Here is an 18,581-nt window from a genome sequence, read left to right as displayed (position 1 = left end):
GTTAATTTTGTATCTGGAAAAATTAGCTGATTACCAGACAAATGAGATTTGTTTGATCGGTAATTTTTTTTAAAAACCTGGAATCCCAGAGCGCTGTTCATTTTAGTCCAAGTTATCAAATCCGTGTTAGTGTTTGAAACCCTGATTTTAACTTGAATGTTGTAAACTGGCACTTTTCCACCATTGATTTGGTGACGGCTCTTTGCACTTTGTTAACTCTGTGCCTGAACTCTACAACATTGGTGAATTCTTGTTGATTAGTTGAAAAAAAATGTATATAACAACTTGCATTTATCTGGCATCAGTAATGTAGTAAAATGCCCCAAAACACTTCACAGAAGCATAGTCAGACAAAAATTGACACCGAGCTGAAGGAGGAGACATTAGGACAGGTAACCAAAAGCTTGGACAAAGAAATAGGTTTTGGAGAGGATCTTAAAGGAATGGACAGTGACAGAGAAGCATAGGAAGAAGGGATCGACAGAGTTGGAGGGAGGTGAAGTGTTGTAGGGCTGGAGGAGGTTTAGAAATAATGAGGGGGCGAGGCCATGGAAGGATTGGATGATGTGGGGGAGGTGGTACCATTTTGAAAACCTGTTTCCTAGATATTGAATGTTGCAGGTTATTCCACTGGGCACCATCCTGTTTGAGCCTTGTGCAAAGGGTTCACTAGGTTTCAGTTAGGAGCAGACAGTTGCTCTGAATACCTCACTCCTGGGAGCATCTCTGTCATATAAAGGTTCGAGAAATACAGTAAATGAAATATGGATGCGCACTTGGCATGTAATCTATAATTGGGATGCTGTTATGTGAATACATCCTTTTTGGAGACGGCCTTCACAGAATAAAAAGCCAACAAAACCAGTGTTGCAGTGAAACAAAAACACAAAGTGCAGGAAACACTTAGCAGGTCAGGCAATATCTGTGGAGAAAGAAACAATTAATGTTTCAGGTCGAGGACCTTTCATCTGCTTTGCTTTGTTCTGTGTTGCAGTAAGGTCTGTCTGACTCCAAGCCACCCAACCTTACCCTTTCCTTTTAATATTCAGGAGGTGGAAGCTGTTTTTAAAGTAAATTTAAGGCAAACCCAAGGCATTGTTCTTCGATTTGCCTGGCTTGGAGTGGCTGAGTTCACACTAATGAGTTGAACGTTTCATCGTAAGGTGCAGTATTAGTGGCATAGGTTGACTGTGCTGGCAATATATTGATCCTCTTTCTAGAGTTTTGAGCTCTGTTTCGGGGCAGCTTCAGTCAGTTTACAAATCATCTCCAGGTAGTCTTGATGCGGTCTCTGTGGTGTGGTACGTACTTGACTGAACATGTGCTTTGGCTACTGAGCAGATTGTAACTTGTACTTTTTTCTTTTGTCTAGAATATGCTGCGCAGACAGGAAGAACTGGAGAATGGTGCTGCTTGGTCTATCTCCTCTGATTCTTCAGATGGTTCGTCCAGTCCACAGTTGTCAACCAGTGTTAGACATTCTCAAAAAACGCTGGTGCAGCCAGAAATACAGGGAATGGTCCCTAGAATCACTATAACGTTTGCACAAACTGAGGACCCTCAGGCAGCTAGTCCTGAGGCTGCCAGACAGCAAGTGGAGGAGGCGGAGGAAGAGAAGGAGACCCTTAAGCATGCAATATTTAATGGAAATGTGCCAGTTTCCCGAACTCTCAGCCATATTAGTGAAGCAAGTGTAGACGCTGCAATGGACTTGAATGCGTCAACAAGCACCGAGTCAGAACCACAGGTCATTGCCATATCAAATTTAGTGGAGTCGTCTCAAATCTCAGAGGCAGGAGCTGATCAACCTGTGACAGAAGAGACTGTCAACGGGGTCCTACCATTTGAAGCACTGCTAGAAAAGTCAAAAATCCCAGAAAACGCGTGTAGCCTGTTGGTGACACCAGAAGATGAAACTTTTGCTGCTGTCCCAGTGGTTCAGAGTGTTGCCTCTACAGAGGAGAAAACCCAGTCGAATGATGCCAAAACCGGGCCTACAGAGAGCAAAAAGGTGAAGCCTGTAGACCCAGGGATAGAGGAAGCTCTGATGACATTAAATTCAACTCTTGACGATTATCGTGGCCAGTTCCCAGAACTCCAGAAGTTAGAATTGGAGGTCAAACATTTAGAAGAAGTGCTGATGGTTAGTCTTTTTGGCTTGGGTTTGTGCTATTTTGATGTGAATGGTTTGGTATGAAAACCTAATTTGCGAGCTATAAAGAAAGTAACTTTATGCTGTGGGTACAGTTTAATTATATTGAACACTGCCAGTTGGTCATTGGAATTTTGCAATTTTTTTTTTTACTGAACTCTTCAAACCTGTTTCACTCATGGCTGGGTACAGTGACATTTTGAGGATAGAGTGGATCTGCAGGTTGAAGTGTGGTTTCCCCTTTATTCCCTGTTCCAGTATTGTGTAACCATGTTATCATTCTTCAAATGGCTTTCAACTATTTGATCCATTTCTTTAGATGAAGAAAATCTTAGGATAATGAGAAAGGACAGTCATGGTTATCTCACCATGCTGAGGTTGTCAGTCTAAAAAGTATCCTTCCCTTGTGCCGAATTCTTTTACACTGCATAGCTCTCACTGGTAATATATCAAAACCAGGCTTCCCTTGAGTGTAGAAAATTAAAGAGAGAACTAATTGAGGTGTTTAAGATGAGTATAGAATTTGATAGGATAGATAGAAAGAAGCTCTTTATTTCATCGGGATTCCAGGAAAAGGGATATGACCTTAAAATTAGAGCTAGGCGGTTTAGGGGTGATATCAAGACGCACTTCCTCTCTCACATGGCAGTGGAAATCTGGAACACTCAAAGCTGTTGAGGCTGGGTCAATTGAAAATGTCAATAATGAGATTGATCCGGTAGTTTTTTTTAAGGCAAGTTATTAAGGGTTATGTTGTGGTCTCTCTCAGTCTGCTGCTACCAAAAAAATGTTGAGGGTCTCTATGTAGACCTCAAGGGATCTGTTTCAATGCTATCTATGCTAAGCAAGATATTGAGACTGACAAGGATTCTGGTCAAACACAATTGCATGCAATTTGTTACCAGCAACATGTATATGCAGCTCTGCGCAGGCCTTGGTCTAGCCTTGGTCCTAACAGTTACATTGGCTGGTTACTTGACTACGTGCCTGACTCCTAAGATACAGATAAAGTCTTAGTGATACAGAACCACAGACAGTAGTGAACATCTGCAGTAGAGATCACAGGCAATAATGAACATCTAACATGGAGGCTGTACCTTTTATCCTCATGACATCACTATGTGTATGGCCTAGCGATGTCACTGCAGCTCCTTAAAGGTGCATGTCATTGTCTGCATTGGCATGCATACAATATCACAACAGGTTACAGAACCAAAGTGGTAGATAGAGTTAAGATACAGATCAGCCATGATCTAATTGAATGGTGGAAAAGGATCAAGGGGTTGAATGGTCTACTCCTGTTCCAATGATTGCACCAGATCTTTTATTAATAAGAACATCTGCTATTCAGCAGAGAAAAGGTGCAAGACAAGAAGATTAAGCAGATACAGATATTTCTGCCAACATTGTTGCAACTTCTCTTTTCCTGGGGGGGGGGAGTTGGGGGTTTCTGACATATATTGGAGTCCATTCAGCCCATCATGTCCATACCAGTTCTCTGCAGGAGCAACTTAGCTAGTCCTACACCCCCACTCTTTCCCTGTAGCCCTGCAAATGTTTTCTCTTCAGATAATTATCCCATTCCTCTTTGAAAGCCACAATTGAATCTGCCTCCACCACAGTGCAGTATAGATCCTAACCACTTGCTGCGTAAAAAAACTTTTTCCTCATGTTGTCTTTTGTCCTTCTGCCATTCACCTCAAATTGGTGTCCTCTGGTTCTTGACCCTTCCAATAATGGGAACAGTTTCTCCCTATCTCGCTCTGTATAGACCCCTCATGATTTTGAACACCTCTATCAAATCTCCTCTCAACCTTTCCTTCTCTAAGGGAAAAAAGCCCCAGGTTCTCCAGTTCATCCCTGGAACCATTCTCATAAATGTGTTCTGCACCCTCTCCAAAGTCTTCACTTCCTAAAGTGTGGTGCTCAGAATTGGCTTCCCTAGTTCACTGGCCCTTGTGCGCCTCTGCTGTGATAAAATGGTAAAATAGTTTTTCTTCCACACTACACATTCATCTGTAGTATGATTGTTTGTATTCAGAGTATGGCAGCACCCAGCAGTGACATGAACAGCGCTCATTCCTGCTTGGGCCCAATGTCTGATGACTGTATAATTGCAGCCCCATTACTTTGAGTTTGAGATTCATAATTGTTTGTGTCAGGTCGTCATCTCTTGTATTGAGTGCCTTGTGGTGAAGTGCTGTACAGTGCAATTTTAGGAAACATTCCTCAGTGCTTGTTGCTATTTAAATATAAGGAAATGTGCAGACCTAAATCTGACAGATGTTTGTATGTTCTAGTCCTGTGGAAATTTTTTAGGGTGTGGAACAGAAGCGCTGGGGTCCAGATCTGGTCAGAGTTTGTGCACTGTTTAAAAATTAATTGTTCTTAGGATATGAGTGATGATGGCAAGGCCACGTTTATTGACAGTCCCCAGTTGCCCTGTAAATTGCTGGTGGGCCTTTTTGAACTGCAGCAGTCCTTATAGTGATGGTGCGAAGTAGAACACTCCAGGATACTGACCCAGAAACTTGGTGGATACCCAAATCAGGAAGGGATGAGACATAGAGGGAATCTTGGATTGGATTTTGTTTCCACAGATTTGCTGCTCTTCTTTTCTCAGTTACAGGGAAGGGAGGTGGTGTTGAAGTTGCTGTAGTGCACCTGCAGGTCATACATGCTGCAACCATAATGCACTGGTGGTGAAGGGGACAGTGCTAAGTCCAGTACCAATCAAGTAAATTGCTCTGTCCTGAATGGCATCAAGCTTCTGAAGTGTTAGTGCTGCACTGATGTAGGCGATTGCTGAGCGAGTATTCAATCACCCACCTGACTTGAGCTGTGTGGATGATAGAGAAACTTTGTGTTCAAGTGATGAGCCACTCACTGCAGAGTATATAGCCTCTGCCCAGCTCTTGTAGCCGTGGTGATGATATGGCAGGTCCAGTTAAACTTCTGGCCAGTAGTGACCCCTGATGGGGAACTTAGTGATTGTATTTCAATGAAGCTGAAGGGGAAATGGCTGCACGGCTCTCTTGTTTGTGAAGATCATTATTGGGCACTTGTGTGGTGTGAATGTCACGTGCCAGTTGTCAGCTGAAGTCTGCATGTTATTCAGGTCCTGTTATAGGCTGGGATGTACTGCTTCATTGTCAGAAGAGTTACGAATGACACCGGCTTACCAGTATTCTGAGATCAATAGAAAACATAATCAGAACATAACTACATTTTTGATAAAAATTAAAACACGGATTTGGCACTACAGTTGTGCTCTTGTGGGTGGCAAGTATATTCTAGTTGTTTACTGGGGTTTGTGCAGTCTCATTTTGAGATTCCTTAGCTGGTTTACCACTTGCTGTGTCCACGATCTCAACCTGTGAATCTGCTGGGTGACTGGGGGGGCAGGGGCAATAACTTCCTCACAGAGAGTTGGATCAGCAGGTCAGTTTTCTGGTCACCTGCCTGAGTGTCTTTATGCCCTTTGTTTTTACCATAATATTGATGTTATTCAGCTGAAGTATGGCAAAATAAACGAAGGTGAACCACCCCAGGTGGCAAAGATCCTCCTTAGATGGTGGCTGCTCCAGAGGCCTGAGCCCTCCCCATTTGTCACCAGGCTGAGGAATTAGGCCTGATTATTCGGCCTTTCTGCAGGCTCACTACCCTGAAGGAAGTCAAATATGACATTAAGGGAGCTACACCTGCAGATCTTTTTACAGGGGTGAAGTTCTGTACCTGCGTGGTACTTGTACTCCAGGGTTTAATAACTACTGTTCAATATAAACAGGGCACTGTTCCACTGGGAACTTCGGACAGTTATTGTACAATTACTTGTTAACAAACTTACTTTAGTCAAGGGCAGTGTGAGGAGGAAACTAAAAGAAATTTGGAGTGGGGGGGTGTGATGTGCTGGGTAGTGAAATGGAACCATTCCACCATTCCTACTTTGTGTGCCTGGCTGTAACTGAAAGGTCTTGGGCTGTTTTCCTGACCTTTGGCACATTTGTTAGGCCCCTAAAATTGGACTTTTCCGGTGCCTCTTCTGTAAAGCGAATGAATTGCTTGTACATTTCTTTCAACTTGCAAACTATTAGGCTGGCTAGGGTAGGGAATCCCGTATAGCTTCTTATTTTCTACCCTCCTTGTCCCCACCTCACACTCTGGCACAGTTCCTCATCATTGTTTCATTCGCAAAGGAATGGTCATGCGATTCCTGTTTGAGGTGCATAGCTGGAGGTTTGTGGCCACACAGAAAGTTTAAATGGCCAGTTGTATTTCTATGAAGAATTTAATTTGTCACCTTATTGGAAAATTTCTAGAATAACAACAATTTGTATTTATATTGCTACTCTAACACAATAAAACATTTGATGGCACTTCACAGGAGTGTTTTCAAATGAAATTTGGCACCATGCCACACAAAATATTGGCACAGATGACTAAAAGCTTGGAGGGGAGAGAGGTTTAGAGAGGGAATTCCAGAGCTTAGGGCCGATGCTGAAGGCACAGCTGCCAATGGTGTAGAAATTAAAATTGGGGATGTGCAAGAGGCCAGAATTGGAGGAGCACAGATATCTTGGAGAGTTGGAGGAGGTTACAGAGATAGGGAACGGGTGCAGCCACAGAGGGTTTTGAAACCAAGGATGAGAATTTTAAAGTTGAGGCATTGCTTGACCAGGAAATTAATGTAGGTAAATGAGCAGTGGGATGCTGGGTGAATAGAGCGTTGTGCGAGCAAGGATACAGGCAGCCGAGTTTTAGATGAGCTCAAGTTTATGAAAGGTGGATGATGGGAGGCTGACTAGGAATGCAGCAGCTGGCAGTTATAAGCATGTAAAAATGTCCCAAAGCTGGTGTAACAGGGAGGTGGGTGGGAAATGTCACTGAAGAGGAACCTCCCTGCTGTTCTTTTTCTGCTGATGTGCCAGAGCAGGTTGGGGTGGGAGTGCTGTGTTTTGAGATAGTGGCCTGGCTTGACCTGAGGAGGTTAATTAAACCCTCTTTGCATTCAGTGTCTGTCATGCAGCTGGCAACTGTCTGTTTATTAAATCCCAGTCAGGACAGATTTTTCTCTTTAGACAGAAGCCAATCTAGTTCACTCTGAGCCAGCAACTACTGCTGTAATGAAGAGGGAGTTGGCGGTGTGCCCGAGAGTACCAGGCAAAATGGCTCCAGAGGCTTTTGCTTATCGTGGTCAGCAGTATTTTTGCTGCATACAGCATCTATTGAAGTTATTCTAGAATTTGTTTTTGCTTTTAAAAGTAACATTTGAAAGCTGTGAATTTGGGAAGTGAGGTTGTTAGCGTCTGTATGGAATAATATTTTGGGGAAATATTTCCAGGGACGGATGATTGGTTAAACTCAGCAGCATTGGATAATTGAACAACACTCCGTGAAATCCAAGTTGGAACATTTTCACATTTCACCATTCCAATGGAAAGGCACAAGTCCATAAACACACTGGGCACTGACAGAATAAAAGTTTGTGCCTAGCTTTTCTCTGCATGCAGAGGGACAGCAGTGAAGTGGTGAACAGTTATGTTTCTTCTATTTTCCACCTTTTCCTTCTTCCCCCTCCTCCTCCCTTTATTCTCTGTGAGAGAGGTTTCACAATCTCCCTCTTCAGAAAACATGTAACTGCGATAAAGAAGCAGTACTCATCATCCCTAAACCTGCTGCAGGTGCTCGAAAGATGAGGACATATTTGATCTTTGTTGCATGAGTGGCAAAGGCTCATTTATTGACCTGGCAGTTGACATGTTCAGTTACTGTCCAGCATCTGGCTGTGGAAGTTATCCCCTGTAACACTACACCGCACATTGTGGTTGAATCTCCACTGACCCTTGCGTTCTGTGTGAGCACCTGATTTATATCATACCACTGGTGGGCATCTCCCGATTGGAGACCAGGCACAAGGAGGACAGTAAAAATCTTCACTTTGGCAGCTCATCTCAAGTTGTATATCAATAGGGGCATCTTCCTCCTGATGGCATTCCCCTAACTGCTTTCAATGGTGATCAAAGGAAAAAGCACAACATTCCAGCTCATTTGAGCAATCATATAGAGAACATGTGGAGTAGCCCCTGGGGAGAAGAGGGAAATGTGTCAAAGGTGAAGTGGGGCCAGAAATGGGTCATATTATGGTTACCACCAATTGCAGGATTTAGCATGGCCACCACATGGTTTTGCTATGGGGCATAAATACCCAACCCAGTGGAGGTTTTACTTGTTCAACCACATGTTTGCTACTGCTTGGGCCTTACCTATCAGAATGCATGATGTGTGTCTCCTCTTAGGCAGTCCCTCAGGATCGAGAATCAATTGCTTCCGCTCTGGTTCGATGGGCTTTGAGATGGCTGATGAGCCCAATGAGCAATCTTCAGACTCTGCTACATGCGGGGTAGGTGGTACTTGAAGGGTTGGACATTTGAGGTGTTTGGAGGTTTATGAGCTCTCTCCGATGCCTCAACTTCACCTCTGCATGCTTCCAAAGAAGTCTCCCAACATGCTCGGTGCCTTCCTTAAATGAACCTTTTCCATTTTGGTCGGTCACAAGCCGGAGTCTCCCATGAGTCAGTGGGGATGTTTGACCTCTTCAGATATGCTATGAGGATATCCCTGAAGTGTTTCCACTGTCCTCCTGGGAGTCTCCTGTCATGAATGAGACCTGAGTAGAGCAGTTGCTTTGGGAATCTGGTGTCAGGCATATGAGCTACATGTCCTGCCCAGCAGAGCTGGTTTTGAGTGATTAGCACCTCAATACTGGGCATGCTGGCTTGAGAGAGGATGCTGCAGTTGGACGATCTTTCTTGCCATTGGATTTGGAGGATCTTGTGAAGGCATAGCTGGTGGTCCTTCATTTGAGGTGCCTGCTGTAGGTTGTCTAATTCTCTGAAGCCTACAGGAGCATAGGAAGTCCTGCTGCCTGGTAAACCATGACCTTGGTCTCGGGTTTGAGATCCTGGTCCTTAAATACTCTTTCCCAATACTCTATTCAAATACCCTATTCCTCACCAACCCTCTTCTCCATCTTCCTTGCTGCAATACTGTACCTCACCTCCAGTAAGTTAACCACAGGTGTTAAGATAATCTACAGAACAGACAGGAAACATTCAACCTACACTGTCTTCAATCCAAAACCATTCCAACCTCAGTCACTGAGTTTTAGTACGCAGGTGAGACTTGTGTATGTGCTCACTCAGAAACTGAGCTCCAGTACATTGTCAATTCCTCCTCTGAAACATGAGAAAACGGACCCTTCACTAAACACCCGGAAAACTAAGGTCCTCTTCCACCAGCTAGCGAAAGGCTTACCCCCACCCAGTAATTCAAATCAGTCGTGAGATCTTGGAAAATGTGGACCATTTTCTGGAGCCTCCTCTTGACAAAGGCAGTCATAGATGACGAAATTCATCATCGCCTCCAATGTGGCAGCTCAGTCTTCAGCCAACTGAGGAGAAGAGCATGATTTGTGTAGGTTATTGGCTGTGCCATAAATGTACTCCATGGTAGTTAGGGTGTCTTAATGCTGTCATAGTTTCATTGCTGACTCTATTTTTCTCCCACAAGCCCTGCTTTCCCCACAACACCCTGCCAACATTACCCCCTCCTCTTTCCCCAGCCCCATTACCTTCTCACCTCCATTATTCACAAGCTCAGAAGATGATCGGGCAACTGTTGTTATGTGCAAGGTTACAGGATTCCCAATTTCATCTCACCTTTAGAGGCAAGTGTTTCCTGTTGTGTGCATACATCTCAAACGGGATGAGGATGCTAGGGAAAATACGCTCCTCCAAACCCTCCACACTGCTCTGTGCAATTCATTCCCCCACCAATGTATGGCCAAAACATCACAGAATGCTTTTGGAAAAACATTAAGGGGATTTCCATTCGGTGTTAGCAGCTCATCTGCTCTTGAGTGAGAGGGTTAAGCAGGGTCAGCTGGCGATGATTGCAGACCAGATAATTTACTAGTTGTGGAGTCTAGGAGTCGGAGCAAGAGATCCCATTGGTCTGTTGTGAGCTGTTCAGTAAGTTTTAACTGAAGCAGTGGGAGGAATTGGGACAGTGGTTAATTAATATGTTGAATAGGTTACAGAGACAATAAAAAAAACTACTTCAGATGTCATGGCCTCTTGAGAAATTGCAGCCCTTGTGCTGTGGATCAAGTGAGTGGGTGTGAACTTTTCAGACGAAATGATGCCCTGAAATTATAAGCAGCAGAGTCACAACTGAAACTCCAGCTGATGGACTGTAACCAATAAGCAGCTTTTTACAAAGGAATTCCAGCAATTATTCAATTATTCTTTACATTTCCTCCCATCCCTTTGCAATATGATGGCAGTTGGAAAGGGATGGAGAAGGGAGAGTGATAATGAAGCTGGCATTTTCCAATGCCAAGGTATCCTGTGGGGTTCTGAAATGTCTCTCTTTCTCGGTCTGCAGTCTCTGGGAGTCAAAGATAACTTGCTTCCACTTTTGTTTGATGGGTTCCGAGATGACGGATAAATCCAATACATGATCTACAGAGCCTGCTACATGTGGGGCAGGTAGTGCTTGAAGGGGTGGGGTAGATGGATTGTTTGGAGATTTGTGCACTCCCTCCAATGCCTTGACCTCGTCCCTGCATGTTCTCAACGAAGTGTCTCGATGTTTTCAGTACCTTCCAGATGAGCCTTCTCCATTTTGGTTGATCGCAAGCCAGGGACTCCCATGAGTCAGCGGGAATGTTTGACCTCTTCCAGGGTGCTTTGAGGACATACCTAAAGCGTTTCCGCTGTCATCCTGGGAGTCTCCAAGTAGAGCAGTTGCTTCAGGAATCTGGAATTACGGCAACTGTGGCTGTTGGGATTGGGTGTGACAGACACATGAAACATTGAGATTGGAACTTTTTCATCCTTGCTCAGCTGCTTTCTGTGCAGATCAACCTGTTAGGAAGTGGTTGTCTGCCTTGTGTACCCAGACAAAGCAGGAGAATTTGAGAAGGAGCCTTTCTCTTCATTTCCCTTCTCACCACAGGGGACCATGTTCCACCTACAGAAACTGCTCAATCAAGAAATAGGCAGAAGTTACCAGCTTTGGTGTTGGCGAGAGGAGGATTGAAGAGTGTTTCAAACCCAGGCTGCCCACATAGGCAGTCCTAAATGCAACTAAAAATCACTTTGGTGCTAGATTGCTAGCAACTGTGTGAGCGTGTGTGTCGCTTGTTGGGATGTGCTTTTTAGTGACTGAGGCAGAAATGTTACTTCTGGCATGCTTAAAAAATAATGGGGCTGACCAGATGTGGTGTGAATGGACCTTTGAGAGGCTGGTGGTGGGTAATGGGAGTAAGCTCAAGTAGCTGATTTTGGAAGAGGATAGTTTAAAAGCATTTTTATTTGGGATCACACCACGATTTGTGCCTAGAAGTGCAATAAAACCTATGCCTGGTCTTATCACCTTGAGCTTTTTTGTGCATTGGAAAAAAGTAATTTTTGACTGGGTCAATCCCTTATTCTAAGCTAGACTTTGGTTATCCTCCATTTCTTTGCAGTTCAGGTTGTCAGGACCCCAAAATATTGGAATTTGCGATAAAATTCTAACTGATCCTCAATGTGCAATGCTGTAGAGGAATATTAGTTTTAATTTGATTTTGGAATTATGGGTGACATGGGCAAGGCTGGATTTATTGCTTGTCTCTAGTTGGGACTGAAGGCAATAAGAGCCAAGTATGTAGTGAGAGACTAGACCGCTTGTAGACCAAACCAGTTGCAGGTGCCTGATTCCCTTTCCTGAAGGACACTAATGAACCAGTTGGGTTTATCAGATCACTGGGCTGTTAATTTTCTGGTGCCTACAAACGGTTAGATTTATTGAACAGCTTTCCTTAACTGGTGCCATGGTGGGATTTGAACTCTTGAGCTACTGGTCCAGTACCGAAACCACATGGCAACCAAATATCCATGCAAGCTGCGTGTTAAGCGAGAGAAGTGGGGTAAGAGGTGGGTGGTGCCCATATGTGAGGTAACTTTTATTTGGTGATGGCTTCTGGATGTAACACTTCCTGATCATTGGCCATCTAATTCCTCAGTGAAGCTGCTGCAGTTTTGCAGCAGTTGCTGCTCAGTTTGTGTTGGTGCTGCCAGTAATTAATCAACCCTGACTGCTGCCCACAATCTGGCTGCAACACAATAAACACATCAACCTGAAACGCCTTACTTCCTGTAACATGAGTCTAATGGTGGGTTGCAGATTGTGGTTGTAGAGTACCGGCTCTGCCTCAACCCTGCCATTCTGAGTTTCCTCTGCAATAATCAAATACTTTTCAGAGTCCTGCCACAGGGCCAGATATCCAATTGATGTCCTACTTTGTTCTGAAGTACATTCATTAATATTGAGAGAAATTGTCCCATCATTAGTGGAATGTGGATGCTCTTAACTGATGAGTATTTGGTAGGAATGGACATCAAACCAGCATTGGGTTTCAGGAGATAGCTGTGGCCAAGCTCTCTTGCTGTTTTTAATTTATGTTTGAATTTGCAATCCACTATAACCCTCCCACTACCCTGTACTATCCAGTCCCTGTTCTCTTTTTTTTGACACATTTTCCATCCATTATTATTATTATGCCTTTCATTTTCCTTGTGTCTGTTAGAGTATTTTTCACATTTAACGAGCCTTTTTTTGACCATGTAAATTTTACCCAGGAAGCTGGAGAGGTTTCCATAATCATTAATGGAAGAAAACCAAAAGTTCAGTTTTGAAAGCAGTTTTGTAGTGATTAACATGGAATTGGCTGAGCCCAATCCTACATTGCCACCTACTGCTAGCATCTTGTGTGACGACTGTGTGGAAGTGAGAGAGACGTCTGCAATTTGCAGAGCTGTTATGTGGGTGTGTGTACTGGGAGGATTGAAGAGTCCTTATCAGCTGTGTTACTGACTATGCCACAGTGCGTGAATACAGAGCATGGCAATTCAGTCATAAGCTGACCTTTTCTCAGCTGTTCAGATCAAAGATATTCATTTCACCCCTTTTTAAAAAGGCCATTCTGTCGAAGCCCAATTTGTGTAATAGCCAGTGAAGGGCAGACACCAAATTGATCCTTAGTTGTCCTAGATTTTAATCCCACTTTGTCACAATAAATAGAACAGTCTTAACCAGATTTCCTCGTCCTTGGACTTGCAATGCAGTTCTGAGAGAGAGAGAGTAAGGAAGGTTAAGGGGAAGGTTAGATGTAGGCAGCTACTTTCCCAGAGCTAGGTTGTTTAATGATTAAATAGCTTTCATTAAAATGATAGTGGAACACTTGGGCTGGGGGACATTTGATGGAAGTTTTAACTCCCATTTAAAATACCTTACATGATGGCTCACAAGCAATGCAGCATTAATTGGAGAAAGTTATTTGCTGAATACAGAGTGTTGTCTTTTTGCAGCAGAGGCAGGGTGTGAACAGGAGCAGAGCATCGAGTATCAGCCTGACTGTAGAACATGCATTAGAGAGCTTCGACTTCCTCAACACATCCGACATGGAGGATTCGGAATTCTCGGAAGACGAGGCAGAGAAGATAGGAAGGTATGACACATTTCTTGTGGCAAGTCCTGCGAACTGAAATCATTAAAAACTTACAGCATAGAAAGAGACCACTGAGCCCATCATGCCTCTGCTGGCCCTTTGAAAAAGTAGCCCTGCTTCATGTATATCCTCACTTTTTTGTCCGTAACCCTGCAAATTCCTCATCAACAATTAGCTGTCCAACTCCCTTTTAAAATTATTTATGGAATCATCTCCCACCACCTTTTCAGGTAGAATGTTCCAGATCCCAAAAACGTTTCTCTTCACCTCCCCTCCAGATCTTTGCCAATGTTGAAAATCTGGCCTCTGGTTATTGATTGATCCACTCACTAGAAGAAACAGCGTTCCTCAATCAAAACCTCCCATCATCTTGTAAATCTCTATTAGGTCAACTTAACTTTATCTGCTCCAAGGAGAACAATCCTAATTTTCCCAACCAATCCTCATAACTGAAGTTTCCCATCCCTAGTAAACTCCTCTGTAGTTTTTCTATCACACTGCATTTTTTGCTGAAGTGTAGTGTCCAGAATTATCTACAATACTATAGCAGAGGCCTAACCAGTGATTTAGAAGTATGTTATTGTTTGTATTCTGTTGCTGTAGAAACCATATGCTCTTCTAACCATCTTGCAAACTTGCCATACCATTTTTGAATAATGATGAATATGGACACTAAGGTGTCTTTGCTCATCTACACTTGTAAAAATCCTGCCATTTATACTTTCCACATTAGTCCTCCCAAAGTGCATCACTTCACTTGTCTGCACTGAACTCCGTCTGCCATGCTCTTGCCTATTTCACCATCCTGTCTGTCATGCTGAAGCGTTTCACTATCCCCTAACTAGCTATCATTGATGAGCCATTTAACATTTACACATTTATATTGTGTGGCGGTGGGGTGTGAAAGGGGCGCTGTGGTTGGGGTGCATACTAAGATCAGGAAGTAGACTCATGGCGGAATAGCTCATTTAGCCCAAACCTTGGGCTGGAACACAACGCAATGCATGGTGCCATTTTGTCCTTTTCTATATAGAAAGGCCCTCACACCATCCCCCACACCTGCTGGAACCCCACCCCCCCCCCATCTCTGTAATGTACTCCGAGTCCTACAACACTCTTGAGAGTTCTGATTTCTTGCACTCCAGCATCTTTAGCATCCTCAATTTTAATTGATCCACCATTGATGGCTGTCCTTCACCTGTCAGGTCCTAAGCTCTGTAGTCCCGTGTTTCCCCACCCCACCACTCCACTACCTTGAACCTGTCCACTCCCTCTCTCTTCCTCTAAGACAATCCTTAAAAATCTTTGAGCAAGCCTTTGGCCAGTCTGCTTCAACAACATCTTATGTGGCCCAGTGTCAAATTCTGTGCTCCTGTGAAGTATTTGTGGGACATTTGTCTACATTAAAGGTACTATCATGTCAGCCATGGCCTCAGTTGGTGGCACTCTCACCTCTGAATCACAAGGTTCCAGGTTCAAGTCCCACTTCAGAGCTTGAGCACAAAGATTTATGCTGACACTCCAAAGCTATAGTCTGTCTGACATTCCCTCAGCAGTACTGAAGGAGTGCTGCGTTGTCAGAGGTGCTGTCTTTCGGATGAGATGTTAAACCAAGATGCCATCTGCCTGCTCATGTGTGTGTAAAAAGATCCCATGGCATGGTTTTGAAGAAGAGCAGGGGAGCTACCCACATGTCCTGGCAAATTTTTGTCCCTCTGTCAGCCTCACAGAAGAACAGGTTTTCTGTTCATTATCACATTGCTACTTGTGGGAAGTTTGCTGTGTCCAAATTAGCTGCCAATTTCCTACATTATAACGATGACTATCCTTCAAAAAGTATTTCATTGACTGTAAAGCACTATATAAATGTAAGCCTTTTTACGTAAATGCTTGTTTCAAGTTGTGAAGGTTTACATATGAACATACTAATTAGGAGCAGGAGTAGGCCATTTGGCCCAATGAGCCTGCTCTGCAATTCAATAAGATCATGGCTGACCTGATTGTGGTCTCAATTCCACCTTCCGCCTATCCTGAATAATCTTTGACTCCCTTGTTAGTCAAGAATCTATCCACCTCTGCCTTAAAAATATTTATTGACCCTGCCTCTACCGCTCCCCGGAGAAGAGAGTTCCAAAGATTCACAACCCACAGAGAGAAAAAACATTTCTTCTCATCTGTCTTAAATTGGAGACCCCTTATGTTTAAACTGTGTCTCCTAGTTCTAGTCGTTTTTTTTTGACAACATGGTGGCAGGTGAGTACCTCGCTGCTTTCCCTTCTCCGCCAAGATTAAGTCCAGGGCGTGAAGGCTCATGGTCGGCCTTCCTAATCCACCACTAATTGCAGCCCATAAATAGGCAATGACCACTCACATGCCTCATCCTGCTGCCGCTTGTATTAACCCAGCGGTGGGCAGGCCTGTTGCCACACTGGGAGCACGACATGAAAATCTTTGCCGGCTGCTTGTGGTCCCCCAAGGAGGGGATCCTGCGCTCTCAGGCACTCGGTGCCTGATCAGGGACCTGGCATCAGGAAGTTGCGGGGGTGGGAACTGGGTGCCCAAAGTCACCCCCTGCCCAGCTGCTGAGCCCTGTAAGACCCTACGCCCACTCCACGAAACACCTCCCACCATTACTTGCCCCTGGCCCTTGTTTGAAGATTTCATCGACTTGGGAAGATCAGTTTGCCTGTGTCTCCTAAATGTGCAAGTGAAGCAATCTCGAGCTATTGTTGTGACTTTATTTCTGCTTCTTCCAGCAGACACAGCAGTAGAGTGCAGGGACTTGCTGCGGGACCCAGCGAAGCACTAACGGAGGATACTGGAGTCGGCAGTGGCTCCGAAGGGAGTCCGGTTCCAATGACAACAGGGAATGAACACTTAGACCAGGTTCTGATTGTGCACTTGAATAACTGCAGCAGACTTCTACTGGTAAACATCAGTCAGATTCTCACATTATCTGTGGTGCTGGTAGTTACTGAAACTGTGGGCATACCACAAACCTGTGTTAAACTAGCTCTTTGCTCATTTATATTGACAAGCAGCCCAGGCTGTGTTTGAGAGGTAAGATGTGGTGTTAAAGCACAGTTATAAGAGTTTAATCCTGCTTTTTAGTGCACTGGGGGAGGGTTGGTGAAAAGGGACAAACGCCTGTTGGAAATCTTGCTGAAACTTGTGGGTTGATCTACATGATCTTCCCCTTACTGTTTCTAAATAAAGTGAGTGGCTGTTTAATTCCAACATGACAGCAAATAAGTAGAGCAAATTAAATCTTCCCATTGAAAGACTGGAACTAAACTACACTTCATTCAATGATTATTTACGGTCAAAGGAGCCCAGGGCATATTTTTATCGTTGTGTGGAAGTTCACATAAGATAATGCAGCACTGGACCATTAAATTAACACCCACTAGGAATTGACATCTCGAGCACTACTGCCTAGACAAGTAGAAGTTTATCAATTGCCTTCCAGAAGTGAGGAGTGCAGTGCCTGCTGTATGGAGTCTGTGTTCACTCTGGCTGGGGGAGGAGAGTGCAGTGTCTGCTGTATGGAGTCTGTGTTCTCTCTGGCTGGAGAGGAGAGTGCAGTGTCTGCTGTATGTAGTCTGTGTTCACTCTGGCTGGGGAGGAGAGTGCAGGTGCCTGCTGTATGGAGTCTGTATTCTCTCTGGCTGGGAAGGAGAGTGCAGTGTCTGCTGTATGGAGTCTGTATTCTCTCTGGCTGGGGAGGAGAGTGCAGGTGCCTGCTGTATGGGGTCTATATTCACTCTGGCTCATTTGTAAACAAATGATCCAGCCTCCTTTGCACTATTTATTACATGACCATGTTTGTTCATTGATATCCCCAGCTAATTAGTAAAAGGAGGCTGGGGCTGAATAACTGAATCCGAATGCTTGTTCCAATTTGGAGTTGACTTTGTCCGTTCTGAAGCTGTCCTGTAGTATTGCTTTCTGTCAGCTGATGGCACTGTCTCACTGTAAATCAATTTCACCCTTTGCAACACCACCATCTGTGGAGAGTAACATGGTGCTGCAGAAACTGAATTTACAATTCAGAATGTAACTTTTAACTTTTTATGGCTGATCTATAATCAAAATTATTTCCTTTTGAAATGGAATGACCAAAATGGGGTGATCTGAATTAAGGAAATCCAACTGAAATACAAGGCTGATTCTTGCTGGAAAAGTACTGGAATGTTAATCATGTGGACGGTTTTATGACAATACCACCAGAAAGCTCTTGACAATTCAGTGATCTGTCGTGCGTTGCGAATCTCCAGGGCTTGCTGGTAGATTTATCCGCTCGCCATTTGTTTTGCATAAACAACCTCTTGCATTTGCCACCCTGTTATTTTTAATAACTTGTTGGATTTACACATTAATTGCCTGTTAAACACATCACAGAAGGTTAAGTTTGGTAATTACGAGTCTAAGTGCCTTTTCATGATGTGATAATTGTTAATACAGTGGCAATTGACCTCTCCAGCCCAGAATGGAAATAACTTTCAACTGTTCAATCTCATTCCTGTATGTAGTCAATTTATAAGATTTTTTTAGTTTTTTGTCTTACTTTTCCTTTTTACTCTTTTTCTGTCTCTCTCAATACAATCTTTCTTGCTCTCTATATTTCCCTTTCTTACCTGATTTGACTCTAATTCGCTTTCCTTCTCTGTCCTTCCTCTGTTCTTTCTCAATCCTTAAATCTCATCAAATTTGCCCATGATTCACTAAGGTCCCAGTTGTTCTCAACATACCATTATCAGCTTGCACTTCCTCCAAATTGCAGTACTAAATTTCTTTGAGCTGAAGGTTGCAAAAATAAGTCAATAATGAGCTGCCCTGCTCCAGCCAGGTCTGGTCCATTGTTCAAAATTCACA

General features: G+C 43.8%; 1 protein-coding gene across 3 annotated transcripts in view; it reads left to right on the top strand.

Annotated features, from left to right (window-relative positions):
- ripor1 (RHO family interacting cell polarization regulator 1) overlaps positions 1 to 18,581 on the top strand; it is a 207,758-nt gene that overhangs the window by 171,212 nt on the left and 17,965 nt on the right. For 2 of the 3 annotated variants that reach the window (XM_078544184.1, XM_078544185.1), the window contains exons 13-15: positions 1,373 to 2,143; positions 13,567 to 13,706; positions 16,463 to 16,634. In XM_078544184.1, coding sequence (XP_078400310.1) covers positions 1,373 to 2,143; positions 13,567 to 13,706; positions 16,463 to 16,634 — 1,083 coding nt within the window. The remainder of the gene's footprint in view (positions 1 to 1,372; positions 2,144 to 13,566; positions 13,707 to 16,462; positions 16,635 to 18,581) is intronic. The other variant, XM_078544186.1, reaches the window with a different exon arrangement.

The sequence above is a fragment of the Cetorhinus maximus genome, chromosome 6, assembly GCF_964194155.1.
Source record: "Cetorhinus maximus chromosome 6, sCetMax3.hap1.1, whole genome shotgun sequence".
Lineage (NCBI taxonomy): Eukaryota > Metazoa > Chordata > Chondrichthyes > Lamniformes > Cetorhinidae > Cetorhinus > Cetorhinus maximus.
This window is presented reverse-complemented; position numbering and strand designations above follow the sequence as displayed.